Source organism: Panthera pardus, unplaced genomic scaffold (assembly GCF_024362965.1).
Source record: "Panthera pardus isolate Hobbes unplaced genomic scaffold, ASM2436296v1 HiC_scaffold_25, whole genome shotgun sequence".
NCBI classification, from domain to species: domain Eukaryota; kingdom Metazoa; phylum Chordata; class Mammalia; order Carnivora; family Felidae; genus Panthera; species Panthera pardus.
Window position 1 is genome coordinate 18,739,160 of NW_026526821.1, and position 21,227 is coordinate 18,760,386.

General features: G+C 41.1%; 1 protein-coding gene and 1 long non-coding RNA gene across 2 annotated transcripts in view; one reads left to right on the forward strand and one right to left on the reverse strand.

The window, feature by feature from the left end:
• CHD6 (chromodomain helicase DNA binding protein 6) overlaps positions 1-21,227 on the forward strand; it is a 155,647-nt gene that overhangs the window by 56,981 nt on the left and 77,439 nt on the right. Inside the window, 9 exon segments of the mRNA XM_053890241.1 lie at positions 78-195; positions 5,182-5,268; positions 5,454-5,588; positions 10,154-10,275; positions 11,471-11,714; positions 12,932-13,108; positions 13,705-13,848; positions 16,863-17,118; positions 17,929-18,139. Coding sequence (XP_053746216.1) covers positions 78-195; positions 5,182-5,268; positions 5,454-5,588; positions 10,154-10,275; positions 11,471-11,714; positions 12,932-13,108; positions 13,705-13,848; positions 16,863-17,118; positions 17,929-18,139 — 1,494 coding nt within the window.
• Positions 10,494-10,730, reverse strand: LOC109272433 (uncharacterized). The gene is made up of 2 exons (XR_002082464.2): positions 10,651-10,730; positions 10,494-10,547 (listed from the first exon to the last, which is right to left on the reverse strand). It is a non-coding gene; the product is annotated as an uncharacterized LOC109272433 (long non-coding RNA).

Sequence of the window (21,227 nt, forward strand, 5' to 3'; positions counted from 1 at the left end):
GCTGTTTGCTGAAACACTGTAGGGCTCAGTGGTGTGGTGGTTTGCACTTGTCTCACAATTTGTGTGTCTTTGGACAGTTCCTACTTGCATTGTAAATGGGCCACAATGGAAGAGCTGGAAAAGGATCCTCGCATTGCACAGAAGATCAAGCGATTCAGGAATAAACAAGCCCAGATGAAGCACATTTTTACTGAGGTGAAGCAATATTTGCCAACTAATTTGACCACTACTCTTCTTGTAGTATTAAATGCTGAGTTTAAGTTTCTTTAAGTCAAAGTTCTGTGCAGAATTATTGCTCAAGTCATGTCGCTAAATGTGCACTGATTGGCAGCAAAACCAATCCAGGTTTAAGCTGAAGGAAAAAAATTATCCACCAAGTTATGAGGATCGAGCCTTATAAACTGGCAATTCATAAGAACGTGTATCTTGGTCAGAAAATCTATAAATAGCTAGGGTGAGAGAAATGTGCGCACAACTCTTCATTCCCTCCTCCCCTCACTTCCCAAAACGGCAAGTTCCAAAGGACTTAAAGTTTGAGTGTAAAAAATAAAAACAAAGCTAAAATATGAGAAAAGAAATAAGTAACTTTATATAAGCTTCAGTATTTCTTTTTTTTTTTTAATTTTTTTAAATATTTATTTTTGAGAGAGAGAGACAGAATGTGAATGGGAGAGGGGCAGAGAGAGAGGGAGACATAGAATCTGAAGCAGGCTCCAGGCTCTTGAGCTGTCAGCACAGAGCCTGACGTGGGGCTCGAACTCACGAACTACAAGATCATGACCTGAACCAAAGTTGGAGGCTTAACCGACTGAGCCACCCAGGTGCCTCTAAGCTTGAGTATTTCTAAGTATGGTACCTACAGCGAGAGGAACGATTGATGGATTTGGACATTAAACAAATCTGTAATGTCTATATATTAGAAAATACTTCATACAAATCTTAAATAGGACATATGTGCATCATGTACATACGCATATTTCCTAACTATATACTTATCTATGTGGCATATGTTCTTTTTATCTGGTGAAGGAACCTTCCTGCTTGTACGTACATATACATACACACGACAAATAGCTTTAATGATAAGAAATGCTTATCAGTAATCATACAAAACTGTGGTCAATTTCACTAGTAGTCAAGGAAATGCTAATTAAAATAGAGATTTTCTGGTTTTTGTTTACCAGATATTTGAAGGTTTTGTTATTTTTCTTAATGTTTATTTGTTTGTTTTGAGGGAGAGTATGAGTGGGGGAGGAGCAGAGAGAGGAAGAGAGAGAATCCCAAGTAGGCTCCACACTGTCAGCGCAGAGCCCGATGCAAGGCTTAAACTCATGAAGTGTGAGATCATGACCTGAGCTGAAATCGAGAGTCAGACGCTTAGCCAACTGAGCCACCCAGGTCCCCCATGAAGGTTTTAGAAATAAGTATTACCCACCGCTGGGGAGGGTGTAGGGAAGAGATACTCTTGTGTACAGTGGATGGGAATATAACCTGGTAAGACCTGTCCAAGCAGTATGGCAACAGACATGAAATATCTCCAACTATTCACATCCTCTGTCCCAGCAATTCCAATACTGTCATGTATTTTAAGGAAGCTAATGAGTCTTTGTGCAGAATCAGCTGTGACATTCAGTCATTTATATTGGTGGAAAATTGTGAACAAACAGAATATGAGATAGCAGACATTTGCTAGATTATGTATATATCCCATAGAGCAGAATATTGCGCAGCTAGGAAGAATGATATCGGAGAACATTGTTAATGACCTAGAAGGCGGCTTTAGCGCTATCAGCTGTTGTTAGTTAAAAAGGTCAGGCCCCCTTAGTGTGTGCGGCAGCTCCAGTATGGGGAGTGCAGGGGAAAAGAGGCACCATAGCAAGGCATGGAAAATGTCGTGAATGTGCATCAAAATGTGCCGTCATTTTCTCCGGTTAATGGGATCACGGTGACTTTTATTTTTTTCTTTTCTGTGTAACATGTACGTTTAAATTTTTGTGCAGATAACTTTGAAAAAAAGAAGGGATAAAAGTTACTCTTAAAATGTAGGGGCAAGCACTAGGCCTCGAGTGTACTCAGGTGCCCTGAAACCATAGTACATCGCTGCAGTACTTAATCAGCTCCTTCTGCGTGTTGTATTCCTTCTCCACAAGTGACAAAAAATTATTTTAGGATAATGTCAGTAAGCATTCTTCTTGTCCCAGGGTGCGGTCCTTTGTCCTTAGCTTTAGTGTTTGGCCCCAGCCCTCTCCGGGATTGCTTTAAAGCACGCGAGGGCTGTTTCTCGTGGCATTGTTCTTCTCATAAAGGACTGGGGAAAGAAGACAGCTGGAATTGGAAAACCATCTCAAGGCCTCACTGGATACTGTTCTCCTTCTGTTCTTGGAACATTTTATCTGCACCTCTATTTTAGCAAGTATTTGCTGTATAGTAACTTGTTTACATGTCTCTTTCTTCCATTTTAAGTCCAGTGAGACAGACGGGGACATGTCTTCCTTGTATTTCTATCCCTGGTACTAGCCACAGGGTCAGTGCTCAGGAAATATTTGGCTGCCCCCTTGGTAAGGGGGTGAGGTTGCCTTATGCTCTTCCCCTGCTCCAGAGTCTTTAGCACATTTTCTTGAAATAAAGTCCACAGTCCTTAATATAGCCTACAAAGCCCCGTGTGTCTGTTTTCTGCTTTATTCTCAAGGGAGAGATTTTGCCTGGGCTGGGAATAGAGAGCCAAAGCTATGTTCAAGTGTATAGAAATAACATACCAGGAACTCATAACTCCCGTCGGGAGGAAAGACTTTTGAGATGACCAGAGGATCTTGAAATTAAGGAGGAGGAAAAGTGGGGAGTAGTTCCTATAATATGGTCTTCAGTCTTGACCTGTTCAACGTTTTTATTAATGACTTGGATAAGTGATATTCTAATAAGATCAACAATAACTTAGTTTTGAATAGAGCTTCTTCATATCTATTATTTCCAGCTGCTTTATGTAAAGGAGGCTCAGGCTCGAGAGGCTAAGACTTCCATGCTCCGCGGGGGTAGAGGCCTTCTGGCTAAGCCTAAATTCCTGAAAACCAGACCCAACACTGGAAAAATAGATGACAAAATCAAAGTTCATGTTTACTGGAGAGGCTAAGATGAATGAAATAGAATGGCAGTAAATAAATGTAATGTCATACATTTGTATTTTTAAAATCTTTACAACTTCTGGGTGGGGAAAATGACTGACTAGCAGTTCTAGGGAGAAAAGATAATGCCCATTAAATTACAAGTTTCCTGTTGGCCAGGAGTAGGCCATGCAGCTGCTTAAAAAGCAACGGTAATCTTAGAACATACCACCAGAACAGTCCTGCTGTGCCTTTTCTTTCATTCTTGAGTGTTCTGTTCCTTTGGGTATCAGGGTCCAGTGGGGGACTTTGGGGACCTGAGTGCAGCTGCAGGAGGACTGTAACACTGGTAAAGGAAGCACAGCTGAGTGTTGTCAGCAGATGTGGAAACTGGACTGCACGGTCCTAGGAGCCTGGGCTCTTGGAGCCAAACTACCAGGGTATAGGTTACACACACACACACACACACACACACACACACACACACACACACACACACAGAGCTTGGTGGCCTTGAGCCACTTGCATAAGCTCCTTCAAACCCACTATCCTTCTCTGTGTAAAGCAGAACCCCTAATAATATCAGCTTCACAGAATATCTGCAAGGACTAAATGACACAGTGTTTACAGAAGTGCTTAACACAGTGCCCGGCCCACGGTCACTGTTCATAAATGTTAGCTCTCTGCATCATTAAGGGAACTAGAAACTTGGGACCCAAACAACAGTTGAGCACCTTGGGTAATTTCACCCAGATAGGGTGGAGATTGTTGAAGAGCCAGCATAGAATGAAAATTAACTTTGTTGCTGCTCCTGCGGATGAAGCAGTGACACCAGCGAGCCCCCATTACAGGAAGGAAACTAGGCTGTAATTTAATAATAATAAAGATAAAGATCATGATGCCACCACCAAGCAGGCAGAGGTAAAGCTGTCTTGGCAATGGGTTAGGTCTTAGAGGGCAGTAAATTCCGAAACAGGGAATAATGGAATCTGAGGGAGGGTTGCCAGGGATGTTATAAAAAGTATTCCTGTGTTGAAGATGAAACTAGATAGCCCCTAAAGTGCCTTCCAGCCAAAGGGGCAATAAGAACATTCTAGCAGTCCAGGAGGAGGGCTTCTGGGTAAGAAAGTCTTGGGTAAGTGTTGCAGTTCACACAGCTCTGTGGCTTTGGTCACATTACTTATTTAACCTCTCTGAGTCAGTTCCCTCATCTGTAAAGTAATTATTGCATCTAGTCCATAAAGTAGTTTTGAGACATAAAGCACTTAGCATTACCCTGGGCACACGTTAAATATTTCCAAGTGATGCTTATTGTTGTTTCGTAAGTACACTTTTTTGGGAAGCATAATGTACATGAAGGTAAATCCTGAGGGTGCAGCTCAGTGAATTTCTACCAAATAAACACACCTGGGTAGCCACCACCGAGGTCAGGAAATAGAACATTATCAGTCCCCCAGAAGCTTCCCCTCAGGGGCGCCTGGGTGGCTCAGTTGGTTGGGCGTCCAACTTCGGCTCAGGTCATGATCTCACGGTTTGTGAGTTCGAACCCGCGTCAGGCTCTGTGCTGACAGCTTGGAGCCTGGAGCCTGCTTCAGATTCTGTGTCTCCTTCTCTCTCTGCCCCTCCCCAACTTGTGCTCTCTCTATGTCTCTCAAAAAATAAATAAATGTAAAAAAAAAAAAAAAATTTAAAAACAAGAACCTTCCCCTCATGCCTCCTTCCAGTGTTTGTTATTATTATTGGCTTATAAAAGAAAAAGAAACTAATTCTGAGTTTCCAAGGGTTATCTTTGTAATGAGAAGCAGTAAGAAAAAAGGAATTCTTGTGCTGGTTTTTGCACAGTACTGTAATGACCTTTAGGGAAGTTTACATCTGGCCCTGATGTAACCTGGAAATTCAGTCACAGCAGGGTTTGGGGACAGGGAAGAAATGTCTGCGCTGTGACTTTTATTCACAAGCTACCCCTTCCATTGTGTATTTCCTGATAAGGCCCAGAGTAGGGGGTGACTTAAAGATAAAACACAGAGTGTTGGTTTTGAGGGAAGGGGGACACTTTCTAACTCTTCTCCTTTGTTTGTACTAGCCTGATGAAGACTTGTTCAACCCAGACTATGTAGAAGTTGATCGCGTCCTGGAGGTAGCCCACACCAAAGATGCAGAAACAGGAGAGGTGGGTGTTTGGCCATTTTGACTCACTTATAGTGTCTTCCCTTCTTACTACATGTTTTGCTTGTTTTGTTAACGTGTGGTCTTCGTTTTAATGGCATTCATGTGTTACCGGGTGGGTTTTTCAGTGGTTGGCCAGAGCACGATTGGCTCCTCTAATCCAGTAGCTGCTATCCTGTTTCCCACCAGGAGGTGACACATTACCTGGTGAAGTGGTGCTCACTGCCTTATGAAGAAAGTACGTGGGAACTAGAGGAAGATGTGGATCCTGCAAAAGTTAAAGAATTTGAGTCTCTTCAAGTTCTCCCTGAAATTAAGCATGTGGTAATGTATCCGTGTCGCTCTTTGGCACCTCTTACAACATGTAACTTTATGAACTTGGCAGTTCTGGATGTCTTTTGGGCTGTGCTCAGAAGTGGTCTTCATTGGTGTCTTCCCTTTGGCCACTCTCCATTGAACCTGCAGTTCAGACTTTGCTGGCACTCAGATCAACATTAGATCTAGGCTCTGTTTTGATGTGTGTGACACTGAAAAACCTTGAATATGAGCTTAGGTTTCTTGGTATATGGCTGCTATATGGAGTCAGGAAGATAGAATGTGTAAGAAATGCCTGAAATATTGTTTCCTGTTATCTTTTGCTCCATCAGTGATCTTTTTTCTTTGTTTTTATCCTTTGCCTTGACTCAACTGGAATATTTTAAGGGAAAGAGCTATCTTTTATCTGTAGATCCATGAGTTTCACAGAGAGAACATAGGTTTTCAACATACATTTATTTAATCAGTTTATCTTTCTGATTCTGAAGAACTGCCACCAAGATGCATAAATGTCCCAGGGTATCTGGCAAGTAGTTATATATGAAGTATCAATAATTAAAAGGAGGTAGAATTAGGATAGAGCCTGATTAAGATGTAACTCACTTGGGAAGAGAATCAAAGTTATTGAACATGGCTGTAGACTGGAATATGAAGTTTCTGTTTAAAAAAAGAATGACCATTTTGGGGCACCTGGGTGGCTCAGTCACTTGAGCATCTGACTCTTGATCTCGGATGAGGTTGTCGATCTCACGGTTCAGGGGTTTGAGCTCCCTATGGGGCAGTGTGCTCACAATGCAGAGCCTGCTTGGGATTCTCTCTCTTCCTCACTCTCTGCCCCTCCCCTGCTCATGTTCGTTCTCTCTCTCTCTCTCTCTCTCTCTCTCTCTCTCTCTCTTTGTCTCTCAAAGTAAATAAACCTTCTTTTAAAAATCACTATTTTTACATGAAAAACCCTTATCCACCTCCTTATTAGTGTTAGTTGTTTTTATGTTGCTGGAAAGTTAGGACTCAGAAGATGAGACCTCAACATTGAACTTAGATCTCTATCAGAGTCCACTCAAAAGCAGTGTTTGTTTTAGTTTTTTAGCATATGAAGTGTATGGAGGAGTCTTGAGGTGTAGAACTGTGATTAGAAATCTACATAGTTTTTAATGGTGTTTTGTTACATGACTAGTTAATAAATTTCTCTTTCAGACCTCTCTTATGACTGTTGCCCCTTGTTAATTCAGTCCATCAACGACCTATTAAACATCTCCTGTTGGTTGACTCTTGAGTGACATAGAGTAAGAAGGAAGCTGCATGCCGAGCCCTCAGGAGTGCACAGGTTAATGGAAAAGGCATGTGTATGGACACACGTGGCCCCAGACTAATTGGGACATGTGGCCCACCACAGGGACAAACTAGTGTAGGGGGGGAGAGTAGAGAGCATTTCCATTCTGCAGCTAATTGTAAGCTATTATCTTGAAGTAATCAGCATTCTTACACTCTCAGCTCGAATCCCACTTATTTCCTCAGACTGACTGACTACACAGATTGGTAAGAACATGAATTCTCAAGTGTCTTCAGGCAATTTCACTTCTCCTTTACTTTGCTGTTGCCATGCCGCTATTATCTCTCATGAACCATGCTAGTATTTCACGCTTGTCTTTTTGTTTCTAATTTATTTGTTCTCTCGTTTAAAATGCACATTTTAGAAATTTTACTCCAAAAGTTCTAAATTGGAATGGCAGCTAGCAATATAATTAAAGCTGTCTTTTTATGTATTAAGGAAAAGACTGGCTCCAAATGGTAGTTTACCTGAATAATTTTTTTTTAAGTTTTTATTTAAGTAATCTCTACACCCAGCATGGAGCTCGAACTCACAACCCGGAGATCAAGAGTCACACGCTCTTCTGACTGAGCCAGCCAGGCACCCCCAAATAGTTCTTTTTTTTTTTTTTTTTTAATTTACTTATTTTGAGAGAGAGCACTTGAGCACACATGAGCGGGGGAGGGGCAGAGAGAGAGAGGGAGGGAGAGAGCATCCCAAGCAGGTTCTGCACTGTCAGTGCATAACCTGACACGGGGCTCAAACCCACAAACCATGAGGTCATGATCTGAGCCAAAATCATGAGTTGGTTGCCTAACCTTGACTGAGCCACCTAGAACCCTCCCCGCCCCGAATAAATTTTTAAAGGGATCTTACTCTGGGCTTTGAAGTTGAGACATGACCCGCCAGTCTTGATGAATATAGGACATTTTGCATCTGAAAGCTTTTTGGTAAAAATTGGTTATGTATAGGTAAAATATGGAATTTTTAGAAAGCAAGAAGTGACGCTGGTGATGATTGTGCCAAGAAAGAGTCTTTTAATAGGCAGAACCCACTTTGGGGGGCTCTGAGAATCAATTCTCCTCTTTCAAATTTAACTAAGTAGTCACTGAAGGTGGTGGAGCCATTGGGTAAGTTCTTTCCTGTAGTCTGTACCACTTAGGAATATACCAGAAACTCCTAGCTGATTTCAGGCCTTAGGCTCAGATAGCTGAAATTTCTGGCCAGTAGGTGATGTTAAACTAAGACCTTTAGCACTGAGAAAGAGGGAAACCCAGAGGAGTGACTGGATGACAGAGTGATGCCTCTACTTTTGGAGTTGTACCAAGGCAGCAAAGTAAAAATCTGCAGTGAAATTCCATCCTCCAGCACTTAACAATGCTGAGAGTGAGCCACTAAGTCACTGGAGGAACATTCCAGAAGGCCTCTCCACAGTATCTAGTGAAGTAGAGGAGCATGCCTGATTAAAGAGGTACATGGACTTTGGGGATCTAGCCTGACTGGTTCCTGTAGGTTAAGAAGAATATATTTTCTTTAATGGAACAGAGCAAGAGGGTTTATATAGGAATATCTTTGCTTAATATCTTTTTCTTTAAAATCATTATTTTTTACATAATAAATTATTTTCTCCCTTATTTTAAAAGCACCTATACTTATGCTCTTATAATAATATTCAACAGAGCCCTATTTTAAAGGGCTTACCCTAACTGTAGCTGTAGTAATTTTGTAGGTAAGCTGTAATGTGTATTTTTCTGAAAGATCATGGACAGATTATACTTAACTCCAAATGTCAATGATATAATTGGGGATATTTTGTTAATTTCACATGCAAATGGTTTAGTTTCGGGTAATAACATATTTCAGGTGTAAATTATATTGTAGAACTCCAAAGTAGAATTACCAAAAACTAAAACCGTTTAGAAAAGTTATAGTCTCAAAATTCTCATTTATAACTACAGGTAGAGCTAGGGATTTTTAATTTATAAGACGATAAACTGTAACTTGGGGGCTCAATTTGCCTATAAGCAAAATAGCCAAGTTGCTTTCCAAATAATGTAAAGCCTAATTAAATAAGATTTTTGGATGGGAAGTCTCCACACCTGAAGGTTTAAATTTTCCTCTGATTATAATTGAAATTCCAATGGCATTTTAAGAGAACTTGACAAGTTGATTCTAAAGTTATACAGAATAGTAAATAAGATAGAATAGCCAGGACACTTTTGAAAAATAATTCCCTAATCAGATAAAAGGCTATAGTAATTTAAAAATTTGCTTTTATTGCAGCACTAGACAGTCCCGTGGAACAGAATGAAAAATCTGGGTAGAGCTCCATGGATACATTAAAACTTAGCATGTGATAAATATGGCATTTCATATCAGTAGAGAAAAGATCAATTGTATTTAGAAATCAGTGTTTTATATGGGAAAATAAGGCAGCTATTATGTTTATGAGGAGTTTAAGGAATTTGCAGTTTTGATTTTACAGGCTTTTTGCCTCATACTGACTCTCAGAACTAATCAACAAAATATTTGACCCACTGTACTTTCCTGAGTTATGCCACATGCACAAAGAAATAACAAAAAGAAATTATATATAGAAACCAAAAACCTAATATTGGCTTGAGGGGAGATGGAGGTATTAAGTGGGAGTGGCATCTAAGAGTTTGGGTCAAACTGTGTAACACCAAGATTTTAGGTGGGTGTGTTTGTCTTCTTCATTAATTGCTTGCACATTTTATAGAGGTTTTCTTTTTTTAAAAATTTGTTAAATATTTATTTATTTTTGAGAGAGAGACACACCCAGAGGGTGAGTAGGGGAGGGGCAGAGAGAGGGAGACACACCCAGAGGGTGAGTAGGGGAGGGGCAGAGAGAGGGAGACACACCCAGAGGGTGAGTAGGGGAGGGGCAGAGAGAGGGAGACACAGAATCAGAAGCAAGCTCCAGGCTCTGAACTGGCAGCACAGAGCCTGACATGGGGCTCGAACCCACCAGCATGAGATCATGACCTGAGCCGAAGTCGGACGCTTAACCGACTGAGCCACCTAGGTGCCCTGAGGTTTTCTTAGTTTAATCTGGTGAAATCAAGAAAATACAGGGTCTCGCCTGCACATTAGTCAGAAAATAGTAGCTGCAGTTTCATGCCAGCTTTAGGGCAGTGTTTTGAGATTTGCCACCTTCCCCATTATTATCCTATGTCCCTATTCGTGTTATGTTCCTCAGACGTTATTCTCAACGTATTTTGTGTTCTCTGCCTTCCTCCATTAGGAGCGGCCTGCTTCGGACTCCTGGCAGAAACTGGAGAAGTCTCGAGAGTATAAGAACAGTAACCAGCTCCGGGAGTACCAGCTGGAGGGGATGAACTGGCTTCTTTTTAACTGGTATAACAGGTGAGGAACCAGAACCAGGGCTGTCCTCATGGATGATTTTCCTCCCAAGTGTGTACCTGGAGCTAGACTGTCGCCTTAGCCTGCTCAGAGCAGCAGTAGAAGGTGGTGAGAGTGTGCAACCTAGCCATCGGTTTAGGGTGCTAATCTTTGCACAGGATGCGTGCCAAGACTTTACATCAGGTGCTTCTCCAACCAGAAAGAATGGTCTGTAGACATCATTGACTTTGTGCTGCTTTTTACTTGTCCATTCTAGCCACAAGGTTAGACTCAACCTAGATGAAACAAAATCCGAAAGGTCGTTATCTTTAAGTCTTTAGCAAAAATTGGCTCTAAAAGGGAGTAGATCTGGATTTTAGTCCCAACTCTGCTACTTACTCATGAGCCCTGGATGTTCTAAACTTGGGCTGTAATTCTCAATTTTGGACTCTTTGTGCTTTAGGTCTTGTCAGAATCTAGGCGAAACAGATGAAATTTGAGATTTTTGTAACATTCTAGAGTATACACCTAGTATGGATTCTAAAGACAGAATGCTGCAGTGGAGAATACACAAGATGGGACCCTGGTGACCTGTGTTCTAGCACAGTCTGCACCACTTACTCACAGAGCCTCTCGGAGTGCGGCTCATGTGGCCTTTCCAGGTATTGGGTTCCCCATCTGTACAGTGAGGGGCGAGACTGACAGGGGCCACACCCTTCGAATGTCACAGCTCTGTGCAGTCTGTGATTCTGGGTCACCAGAAGAGACCAACATTCTTACTCTGACAAGGAATTTATTGTGTGGGTTAAAAGTTAACCCTTGATGACAAAAATAGTAGACCATGAAATTCACGTAACTTAATCTTTTTATTTTTGCCTTGGCTTCCATGACGTTTGTCAGGTACAGAAATTGGCTTAGGTTTGAGGCATATTTCTCTCCTTGTGGCTCACTATTATTTTAATTTTTGGTATTTTCAGTTTATATGGACCTCTTTCCTGTATTTTCTCCCAAGTTGCCATAATTCCTTTTTGGAAGTAGTCAGGGTGTGAATCATAAGAATAAAAACTTGCTTCAGTTGCATCTCTGGAAAATGCTGATAAGGCCCTTCACTGATGACCTTATAGGTCAGGGTGTGCTTCTCAAGTATCATTTTAGTTCTGCCCAACCTCTGCCGCTTTCCTATATCGATGATGAATTATCTGTATTTCTTACTCTACAGAAAAAATTGTATTTTGGCTGATGAGATGGGGCTAGGGAAAACCATCCAGTCCATCACATTCCTCTCAGAGATATTCCTCCGAGGAATCCATGGCCCTTTTCTCATCATCGCCCCACTCTCCACCATCACGAACTGGGAGCGAGAGTTCCGGACGTGGACAGAGATGAATGCCATTGTGTACCATGGCAGCCAGATCAGCAGACAGATGATCCAGCAGTATGAGATGGTGTACAGAGACGCACAGGTGAGCCTTACATGGGTCTTAGAGACCTGGTGACAGCCTGATGTCGTTCAGAACAGCCTTCCCATCACTTGTCTTCAGGAGTTTTAATGCCCTGCACCTTAGGTTGCTGTTGACTGACTTTGTACAGTCTTATGTTTATTGAGGTCGACTTTTGTTTCTCCTTGGTAGTTTACTTTGATAAAACACGGAATTTGTAGGGCATGCTTGACACTCTCTGACATATGCCAGGGGCTCTTCTTGGGATACTGAAAGCTTAGCTTCTTGGTTGGCTTATGAAGTTTCTTTTACGTGCAGAAGATTTTATCTGAATTGTTACATGCTCAGTGAAAAAAGTGAGGGGAAGAATTAGTGTACAGAGGGTGGGTTCCTAGCCAGGGAGTTTGGAGAGGTGGTTAACACATTTGACAGGGAAGGATAAAGAGAAGATAGGATTCACATTGTTAAAAGCACAATAGATTGTGGTGTTTGTTTGGTTTTTGTTATTTATAATCACTTTACTGAGTATGCTTGTAAGCCTGTCTGGCCACTGGTTTTTCTAATCAAGCAAGGTGAAAATATAAATGAATCCAGCCAGAGGGAAGCCAGTGCTCTCCCCCAGGGACTTCATAAAGCAGCAAAAGGAGACATTTGGAAGAAATTTATGATGTGTTCTAACACAGTGCAGCTCTGCTCTTTCAGCGTGATAGCAACACTAAGATAGAGAAAAGACACGTGTCCTGACTGGTAGCTCTTGTCCCAGGTGAATCAGGAACATTACTTTGAACTTGTGCTAGAACCCCAGTTACAAGGTGAAATGAACCATATCTGAAAAGGAGCGGAAAAAGGTCTCCTTTGGGTCTTCAAGCTCTGTGTGGTTGAGACCAGCTCATGGCTGGGAATGTGCAAATCAATACCCGTCTGCTTTCCTTGTCATGGCAGTTAATAAACAAAAAGCTTCCTTGCTGTATCTTCCATATTTGCGCATATGTCTCAGCATCGTGAGGGCCCATGTCTCTTACTTCTGTTTCATCGGTGTAATGAGGTCTCTCTTTTGTCTAAAGGGCTGGTTCATCCTCGTATTCTCTCTTTCCTCACACGAGGAAGTGCAGTGCTTACTGGCTTCTGTCACCTAGGCCCGGGCATTTTACCGCACTGCCTCCTCTGCTCCCGCCGGGAACGCATTAGCGGAATTCTGTAGTCATGGCATAAAGCTTCGCCTTCCGTTGTGTCACCCTCAGGGAAACCCCCTTTCAGGAGTCTTCAAGTTCCACGTTGTCATCACAACGTTTGAGATGATCCTGGCAGACTGCCCAGAGCTGAAAAAGATTCACTGGAGCTGTGTGATAATTGACGAAGCCCACAGACTGAAGAACAGGAACTGCAAACTTCTGGAGGGTCTAAAGCTCATGGCCCTGGTGAGAGCTAGCAAGCTCTTTACATCCACACAGGTTCCGTGTATTCACTGTGGAGGAGGCATTCTGTAGCCATTCTGCATGTAGCTTACTTGTGCATAGTCTGCTTACTCTAAATTCTCTTTTTGCCCTCTATATGTGTGATAGTGTAGGAATCAAAAGGTTTTTTGTTATGAACTAGGTCAACTATTTGACCTTTGCCACAAATAGATTCCCAAAGGGAGCCTGGGGAATCTGAAATACCATGAAATTGGTGACCTGGAAATGTAAGGTGTTTTGGCTTATTTCCAGGTACCAAAGATGATGGTCTTGGCACAGTGCCCAGTATGTAGAGGGTAGGCACTCAATAAGAATGAATGAACAAATGAATGAGTGTTGCTTTCACTAACATGACATTGCTGCTGGAATCAGTGATGGGAAAGGAAGGTTGATCTATTTATTGACCATACCCTCATGAAACGGCGGCGTCCTCTCTTTGCGTAAAAGCCAAACAGAATTGCCCCAAAGTGAGCACAGAATTCCCTGGCTTCATTTTCCCACCAAAGATTATCATGTTGGTGGCTCGCACACTGCTCATGGTGGACTGTTAATTTGTGCAGGAACACAAAGTACTGCTCACTGGGACACCGTTACAGAACTCTGTGGAGGAGCTCTTCAGTTTGCTGAATTTTCTGGAGCCATCACAGTTTCCTTCAGAGACTGCTTTCTTGGAGGAATTTGGAGATCTGAAAACTGAGGAACAGGTAAATAGGGGCCTGAAGGACTGAGGAGATGGTGTGGTGATTACCTTCACCGTCAGGGAAAGGACAAGTCATTGTCACCATGGGGACAGGCATTCACAAGTTCTCACATCCCTCCTAAAATGAGCATTACCTCCTTGATATAATTTGTTTGTTCACATTGAGGAGGTTAAACTGATTATTAGGAGTTCTTACTACTCCAGAGGATAAATGAGTCCACATCCAAAATATCCTGTGTTAGCACATCAGGCCTCTTGCCTTTGCTGATCTCATGTGTAAGTTCTTTGATTCTGTTCAGCCCTGGACTCAGGAGTGTGGTGCTTTCTTCTGCTTTTCTCATCCTTCCTGCTTCCTCCTATATAATCTGCAGCATGTTCCCAGGCTTATGTTCTCGAGTACAACAAAATACACAGGTAGTGAGGAAAAGAAAGCAGTCATATACTAGAGTAGTTGCTAAGTTCAGTTTTGTCCAAATCAACCAGATTTCCTCAGTTTTCAAAGATCTGGTCCTGAGACCAGCTTATTGGACTCAAAGCTAAGTCAAAACTACCAAAGTTAAGAAATACCTATCTATGACGGGTAAAAATCTTGACTGAGGTTCCAGAAATAAGCCAGACAAATTGAAATGCCATAAGAGGAGCAAGTAATAGAATTGGGGATTTTGTAAGAGAGAAGGTCACCTCTGTTTGGGAATAAAGAAAGCCTTCATGGAGAGAGTACAATTTGGAAATGGACTTTGAAAGGTGGGTATATTTTTAGTCATGGAGAGAGAAAAGATGGTGACTACTTTGCACAGAAAAAAAAAACCCACCCAGCATAATCAACCATGGAATTTATTCCATCGTAGGGAATCATCTGGTTGAGCTGGAAACAGGGTTGATGAATTGTGGAGTATGAAGCCAGAGGGGTTGAGGGTTATATTGTCGGAAGATCTTAAAAGACAGGTTGAAGAATTTGGTAGGTATTAGAGAAGCAATGCAAGGCTTTGATTGCAGGAATGACATAATTAGTTCTGCTAAATTAACCTCGCAGTGGTGTGAGAATGCGTTGGGACAGAGAATTTGGGGACTGACAAGGTTTGGAAATTTCACTAACAGGTGTCAGGAGCACACTCTCTGGTTCCGGTCTGTTTGTTTCTACTTCTGTGGCAAGTCAGACTTTGAGAGCAGTGAATAATCAAACTTAATTCCACTTCTCTGCATTTGCAGTATCTATTGATCTTTCAAAAGCCAGCTCCCAACCCTCTCTCCATTTTTGGACCATTGGCAATGTGTCCTCTTCTCCCGTTGCACTTATTTTGTGGTATGCATTTTTTTCTTCTTCCTAGACAATGACCTCCTTGAGGACAAGGCCCACCTCTTCTCCAAAGTTGTGTTTGTTGTATTGACCAGCACAGTGTCTGGCATGTAGTATACTCTAAATGATTCAAGGTATGAACCAAGTCAAGGGCAAAGCTGAACCCAGCATGTGGCAGATTGACATTTGTCCATATCTTTAATAATTGTCTAGGTGTGTCTTTCCTGTTTGGGTTCTTATACAGTAATTCCTAATTCATTTGGGGGATAGATTCCTAAGTACCATGGTTGGTAAAATCAAGATCTCACGAATGGGTTATATTGAAGATTGGGGTTATTTAGGAGAAAACCACAAAAAGTGGCCACAGATGTCTAAATTTTAAATTGCAGTAAATAAAAGGTCCACAAAGCATCTGTTTCCAAAGTGAAACATATTCATCAGTGTTTAAAACCTGTACCGGTAACTCTTCTAAATCACTGTCTATAAATTACTTTATACTTCTTTCAGGAAGCGTTGACACTGCACCCGACTTATTTATGCAGTAAATAAGTACCCCCCTTTTAAGGCATTTTTGAACAGCCCTTTATGACTTGCAACAATCTTTTGCACTTGCCCTTTCTTATTTTATTTTCCCAGCAGGATTAATTTTATTGGTGTCACGTTTTAGCTCAGGGTGAAGTCAGGTGCCTTGATTCTGCATCCCTTGTCTGTCATTGTCTTCTCGGGAGACGGAACAAGTGGCCTTGCCAGTGCAGTCAGGTTAGCAGACACCTGCTGTCCAGATTTGGGCTGCTAGGGAAACAGACAAATCATAGCAAAGACCACTGTCAGCTCAAAGTACCCCTGATGTGACAGCTTGTGTGATGGCATGGGAGACATCATCTTACAACATTAACTGTAAATGCTGCTACACCAAACGTGTTCGCTGCCATTACTTAGAAGTTGTAGGAGGAGTCTGCTTCCAGATGGCCTCTACTTCTTTTTTTTATTTTTTAACCTGAGATATGATGAACATATAACTTCAGTTTCAGGTGTGCATGACCATGAGTCAATATATGTATACATTACGAAATGTTCATCATAATAAATCTAGTTAGCCTCTGTCACCATACATAGCTACAGTTTTTTTCTCTGGTGATGAGAATTTTTAAGATCTCCTCTCTTAGCAACTTCCAAATGTACAATATTAGTAACTGTAGTCACCATGATCTAAATCACATCCCCCAGGACTTAACTTATTTTATGACTGAAAGTTTTAACCCCCTACACACATTTTGCCCATGCCCAGATTGCCTCTACTTTTTACTTTGTTCTCTTAGCATCTAAGTCTCCCTTTTGTAATGTGTCGCCTGTACCTCCTAACATAGCTAAAGTTGTCCTCAGGTAATTGCCGCACATGAATGCATGGTAGAGCGAGAGGGGTTTGGTTTCTCCATCCAGAGAATAGGTACTGTCTTTCATGTCTTTCTCCCTTTATCTCATGTGAGGTTGTCACCTAGGTTCTCTGTAATTACTTGGGAATTACAACCAGATCCCTTTTTTCCTTTAGATCCTATTATAAACTCCCCATGTTCAGGGTATCAGTGTGATCTTTCATATAGTCTACCACTGCAGTGCTATGAATAGATGTGCAGGAGAGTGTAGTGAAGGTTGGAATAGCCCGGTAATCAGTCATTAAAATCAGAGTGGGGCAGGTGAACAGGTCTCATTTCCCTGGACAGGTGAAGAAACTGCAGTCTATCCTAAAACCAATGATGCTTCGGCGGCTGAAAGATGATGTGGAAAAGAATCTTGCTCCTAAACAGGAGACGATCATTGAAGTAGAGCTCACCAATATCCAGAAAAAGTACTACCGTGCCATCCTGGAGAAGAACTTTTCCTTCCTGACCAAGGGGGCAAATCAACACAATATGCCCAATCTCATCAACACCATGATGGAGCTGAGAAAGTGCTGTAACCATCCCTACCTGATCAATGGTGAGTCAGGGAAACAGGGAGCAACTCGGGCCTGGTGTTGTGTGCCAAAAGCTGATAATAACCGACAGTCTTAGGTATTGAGTTCCATTAGATGCTAGGATGTATGTTTGCTCACCTTTTTATGAAGCGTGAAACTGAGGCTCAAAGAGGTTGGTAGATCTGGGTAAGCCATCTAGCAGTGAGTGCACGGAGCTAAGTTCTGAACCTGCCTCTACCAACTCTCTGCCCTCAGAAGATGGATAGCACTCAGCAGCCTGCTGCCCTTTATTTACTTGCAGTCTGGCCCACACTGTGCACTTTGGGACAGGAAACTATCACTTAGCTGAATAAATGATCGCCATGCAATGAGACTAAAACTCTCCGCAGATGAATTAACAGTTAACTATATTAAGTAGAGAACATGTTGGAAGCTTTTTTTTACATAAAACTTCCTGATAAAATTTTAAGTAAAAGGTGGCTTGGATTTGCCTGTAGCTAGTTTTTGTAATGTCGAGAGGTATGTCTTTTTGTCAGCTCTCTGTGGAGATTCTTTACTCTCATGGGTCAGCTTGGTATCTCAAGTTCTTTCTCTCCTTGGTGAGATTTCCCAGGAAAGCAAAGCACCTGTGTTCTCTGCAAAATGGCCCTGCTGCCTCTGCAGCCCCTCTGCTGCGGGCGCAGACCAGGTATGCACCACAGCACTGCCTCACCAACCGGCCTGCTGGTCCAGGACCTAGGAATTCACCTCATTTTTCTAGGACCCGTAAAGCAGAGAGCAGCTTTTATCCTCATAGTTTGTTCAAGGAATAGTTTTGTCCCATTCCTTTTCAGGGGCAGAGGAGAAAATTCTGGAAGATTTCCGAAAAACCCACAGCCCCGATGCCCCTGACTTTCAGCTGCAGGCCATGATTCAAGCAGCAGGGAAGTTGGTGCTGATTGATAAACTGCTCCCTAAGCTGATTGCAGGTGGTCACAAAGTCCTCATCTTCTCGCAGATGGTGCGCTGCCTCGATATCCTGGAAGATTATCTCATCCAGAGAAGGTGAGAACCTGTGTCAGAGCTGTTCATCAGAAGCTGCAGGCAGTTCCCTGTTTTGATACCTTTTTGATTCATGCAGAAATTATGCTGTAACAACAACAAAGCATTCAAACACGGAGAAAAGGAATCTCCTCCTAAAGACTGACTGAAATTCAGAGTTAAATCCCGTGACCAAGTATGCCCAGTTTTAACTGCCTAAAGTGAATGCTGCAGCCGATGATGTGGAGCCCTTGCTTTGCTTAAAAAAGAAATTTTACATGTTTATTTATATTCTCTCTAGTTGTAAGACACGGAATTCAAAAGCATTAGAGAAGGTTAAGAAAACAATGTATTTCCTTTTTTATTTTTTGCTTAATAATGATGAGAGAAATATATCCTGGAAAACATCCCTGTATCAAGTTGCTAAGAGTATAAGCTGACAGCCCACAAAAAAAGAACTTGGGGACACTTTCTGTCCTTTGTCAGCAAACCTTCTAAGGTTTTATGATACACTAGCTATAGCATTCCAGTCTGTTGTCTTGTCCATACTCCTGTTAATTCCTTGAGTCCAAGTCCCATTACTCACGCAGGTGAACAGTCTGTGGGGTTATGTTATATGGGTTGTTTGGATTCATGTGGGTTCTACTTTGTTCCTTTATCCAGTGAACATTATGTTTCCAGTCACTGGGACACAGCAATGATCCGAAGGTGATAAGTTGATTTTTAAGAATTTATGCAATGAGAAAAGACTTAAGGTCATAGAAACTATTAGTTTTCGCATTGCTGAGTTTAAAGGAAATCTTTGTTTTCATATACTAATTATAGCAAATCTCAGTTGTCTTAAATATCCTTGAAAATTCTGTTTGCTATTATAACATTTATAGAAAGAGTATTAAAACAAATGACAGATTCAACTATGGGATACGCTGACATTTAATGTTACATGAATAATTCTCAAATCAAATTAGACAATAAAAAGAATTTCTCAGAGCCCTGTAGTGGAGGTCTTTAGGTAGAGAATTCTTGAGACTTACATTATTTTTTTCTTTGAGGAATTTATAATGAGTAAATCGAAACTAGTGAAAGTAGTTTCATATTTTGTAAATTCACTATAGGTTAGGAACCCATTTCCAGAACACTTGCTTTTTATAAATATATATATTATCTTCCTTTTCAAAATATATACAACTACTAGTGTGCAGTTTGGCTTTTTTTAGAGAACCCCTCCAAAATGAGTAACAGATAGAGTAACTGATAGACTGAGTAATAATAGAATAGAACTAATAGAACTAATAGAATGAGTAACTAATAGACTTTTGCTAAGTACAGATGTCTCTACTTAGCACCCTTTTATGCTAGTTTTCCTTAGCATTTATTGCTCATTTTATTTTCAAGTTATTTAGGTATTCCAATTTCTCTTGAATATATGGACATACATAACACCACTACTGGCTCAGAGCTCCCACTCATACTCAGGGAGTTATCTTCTACGTTGCACATGCAAACATTTAGTTTCGTTGTCAATTTTATATATTCTCCTTTTTATTTAATATATCATGGATTTTTCTTTAAACTCATTTCCCCACAATATAGTTTTGATAATATTCTTTCTCATAGGTTGTTCCCAGTTTTTCAGCATTTTCAGGAACTCTGTAGCTATCCCTTTACAGTCATTGTGAATGTTTCCAGTTATTACCTTAGGCTAAATTCTGATTTTAAAAAGCATTTGGTACATATTTCCAAAACACCCTCTAGAAAGATATTTTTATTTTTATGCCTTTCAGCAGTGTATGAGAATGCTTTTTCCCCCCTCATTCTCTGATTAATACTGTTTTTGCTGCTTAATCTTAACTAATTCAATAAGCCAAAATCATCTGGTTTTAATTTGTATTTCTGATTAATAATGAGAGTAAATATTTTCCCATATATATATTAGCTATTTGTATTTTTGTGTGCTTGAATTGATCATTCATGTTCTTTCTCCATTTTCTGTTGCTCTTTGCCTTTTTATTTATAAGAACTATTTGTTTACTTAAGAATATAGCGCAGGGACACCAAGGTGGCTCAGTCGGTTAAGCCTCCGACTTCGGCTCAGGTCATCATCTCACAGCTTGTGAGCTTGAGCCCTGCGTGGGGCTCTGTGCTGACAGCTCAGAGCCTGGAGCCTGCTTCCGATTCTGTGTCTCCCCCTCTGTCTGCCCCTCCCCTACTCATGCTCACGTGCTCTCATACACGTGCTCTCTCTCTCAAAAAATAAGTAAACATTAAAAAAAAAAAAAAAGAATAGAGCACAAATACTTCCCCAGTGTTGTTTTTGACTTTTTGTTTATGGGTGTGAGTTTTTGTTTATTTTATTTTTAGAAGTTTTAAATTTTGAAATAGTCAAAACTTGCAGTCTTAAAGCAGCTTTGTATAAACTTAAATGCTTATTTATGCTTAAAGGTAAGGTTAAATACTTAAATTCATGGGTTTGAAAACCATGCAATTATATAAATATTCTCAAGCATTTTCTTTACACTTTTTTTTGTGGTTTCTTCACCCCAGCAGCATCCAGCAGGGTTCTTCTGGCCTTAATATCATGGTTACTTTTCTCTCTTTTTTTTTTTTATTAAAAAAAATTTTTTTTTAATGTTTATTTATTATTGAAAGAGAGAGACAGAACACGAGCATGGGAGGGGCAGAGAGAGAGGAACACACAGAATCTGAAGCAGGCTCCAGGCTCCGGCTGCCTGCAAAGAGCCCGACGTGGGGCTCGAACTCGCAAACTGCAAGATCATGACCTGAGCCGAAGTTGGATGCTTAACCAACTGAGCCACCCAGGCGCCCCACTTTTCTCTTTTTAATTTAGCTTTTATTTCCAGCAAAGTTATACATGCACATAATTTAGGGAACCAAATTGTTCTGTTAGACTTTTAAAAAAGTGCCTTTCCTGATAGCACCCTTCCCTCCCAGCCCGTTTTTCCAGCCCCAGAAACAATGACTTTAAGTCCTTTATGCTGTTTCTTTTGGGATTTATAGCCATACCTAAGTAATGTTAGTAGTTGTAATATCTTGATGATGTTTAGTTTTAGGTGTTACCTGTTCCCACTATGGAAGATGAGCATTTATCTTT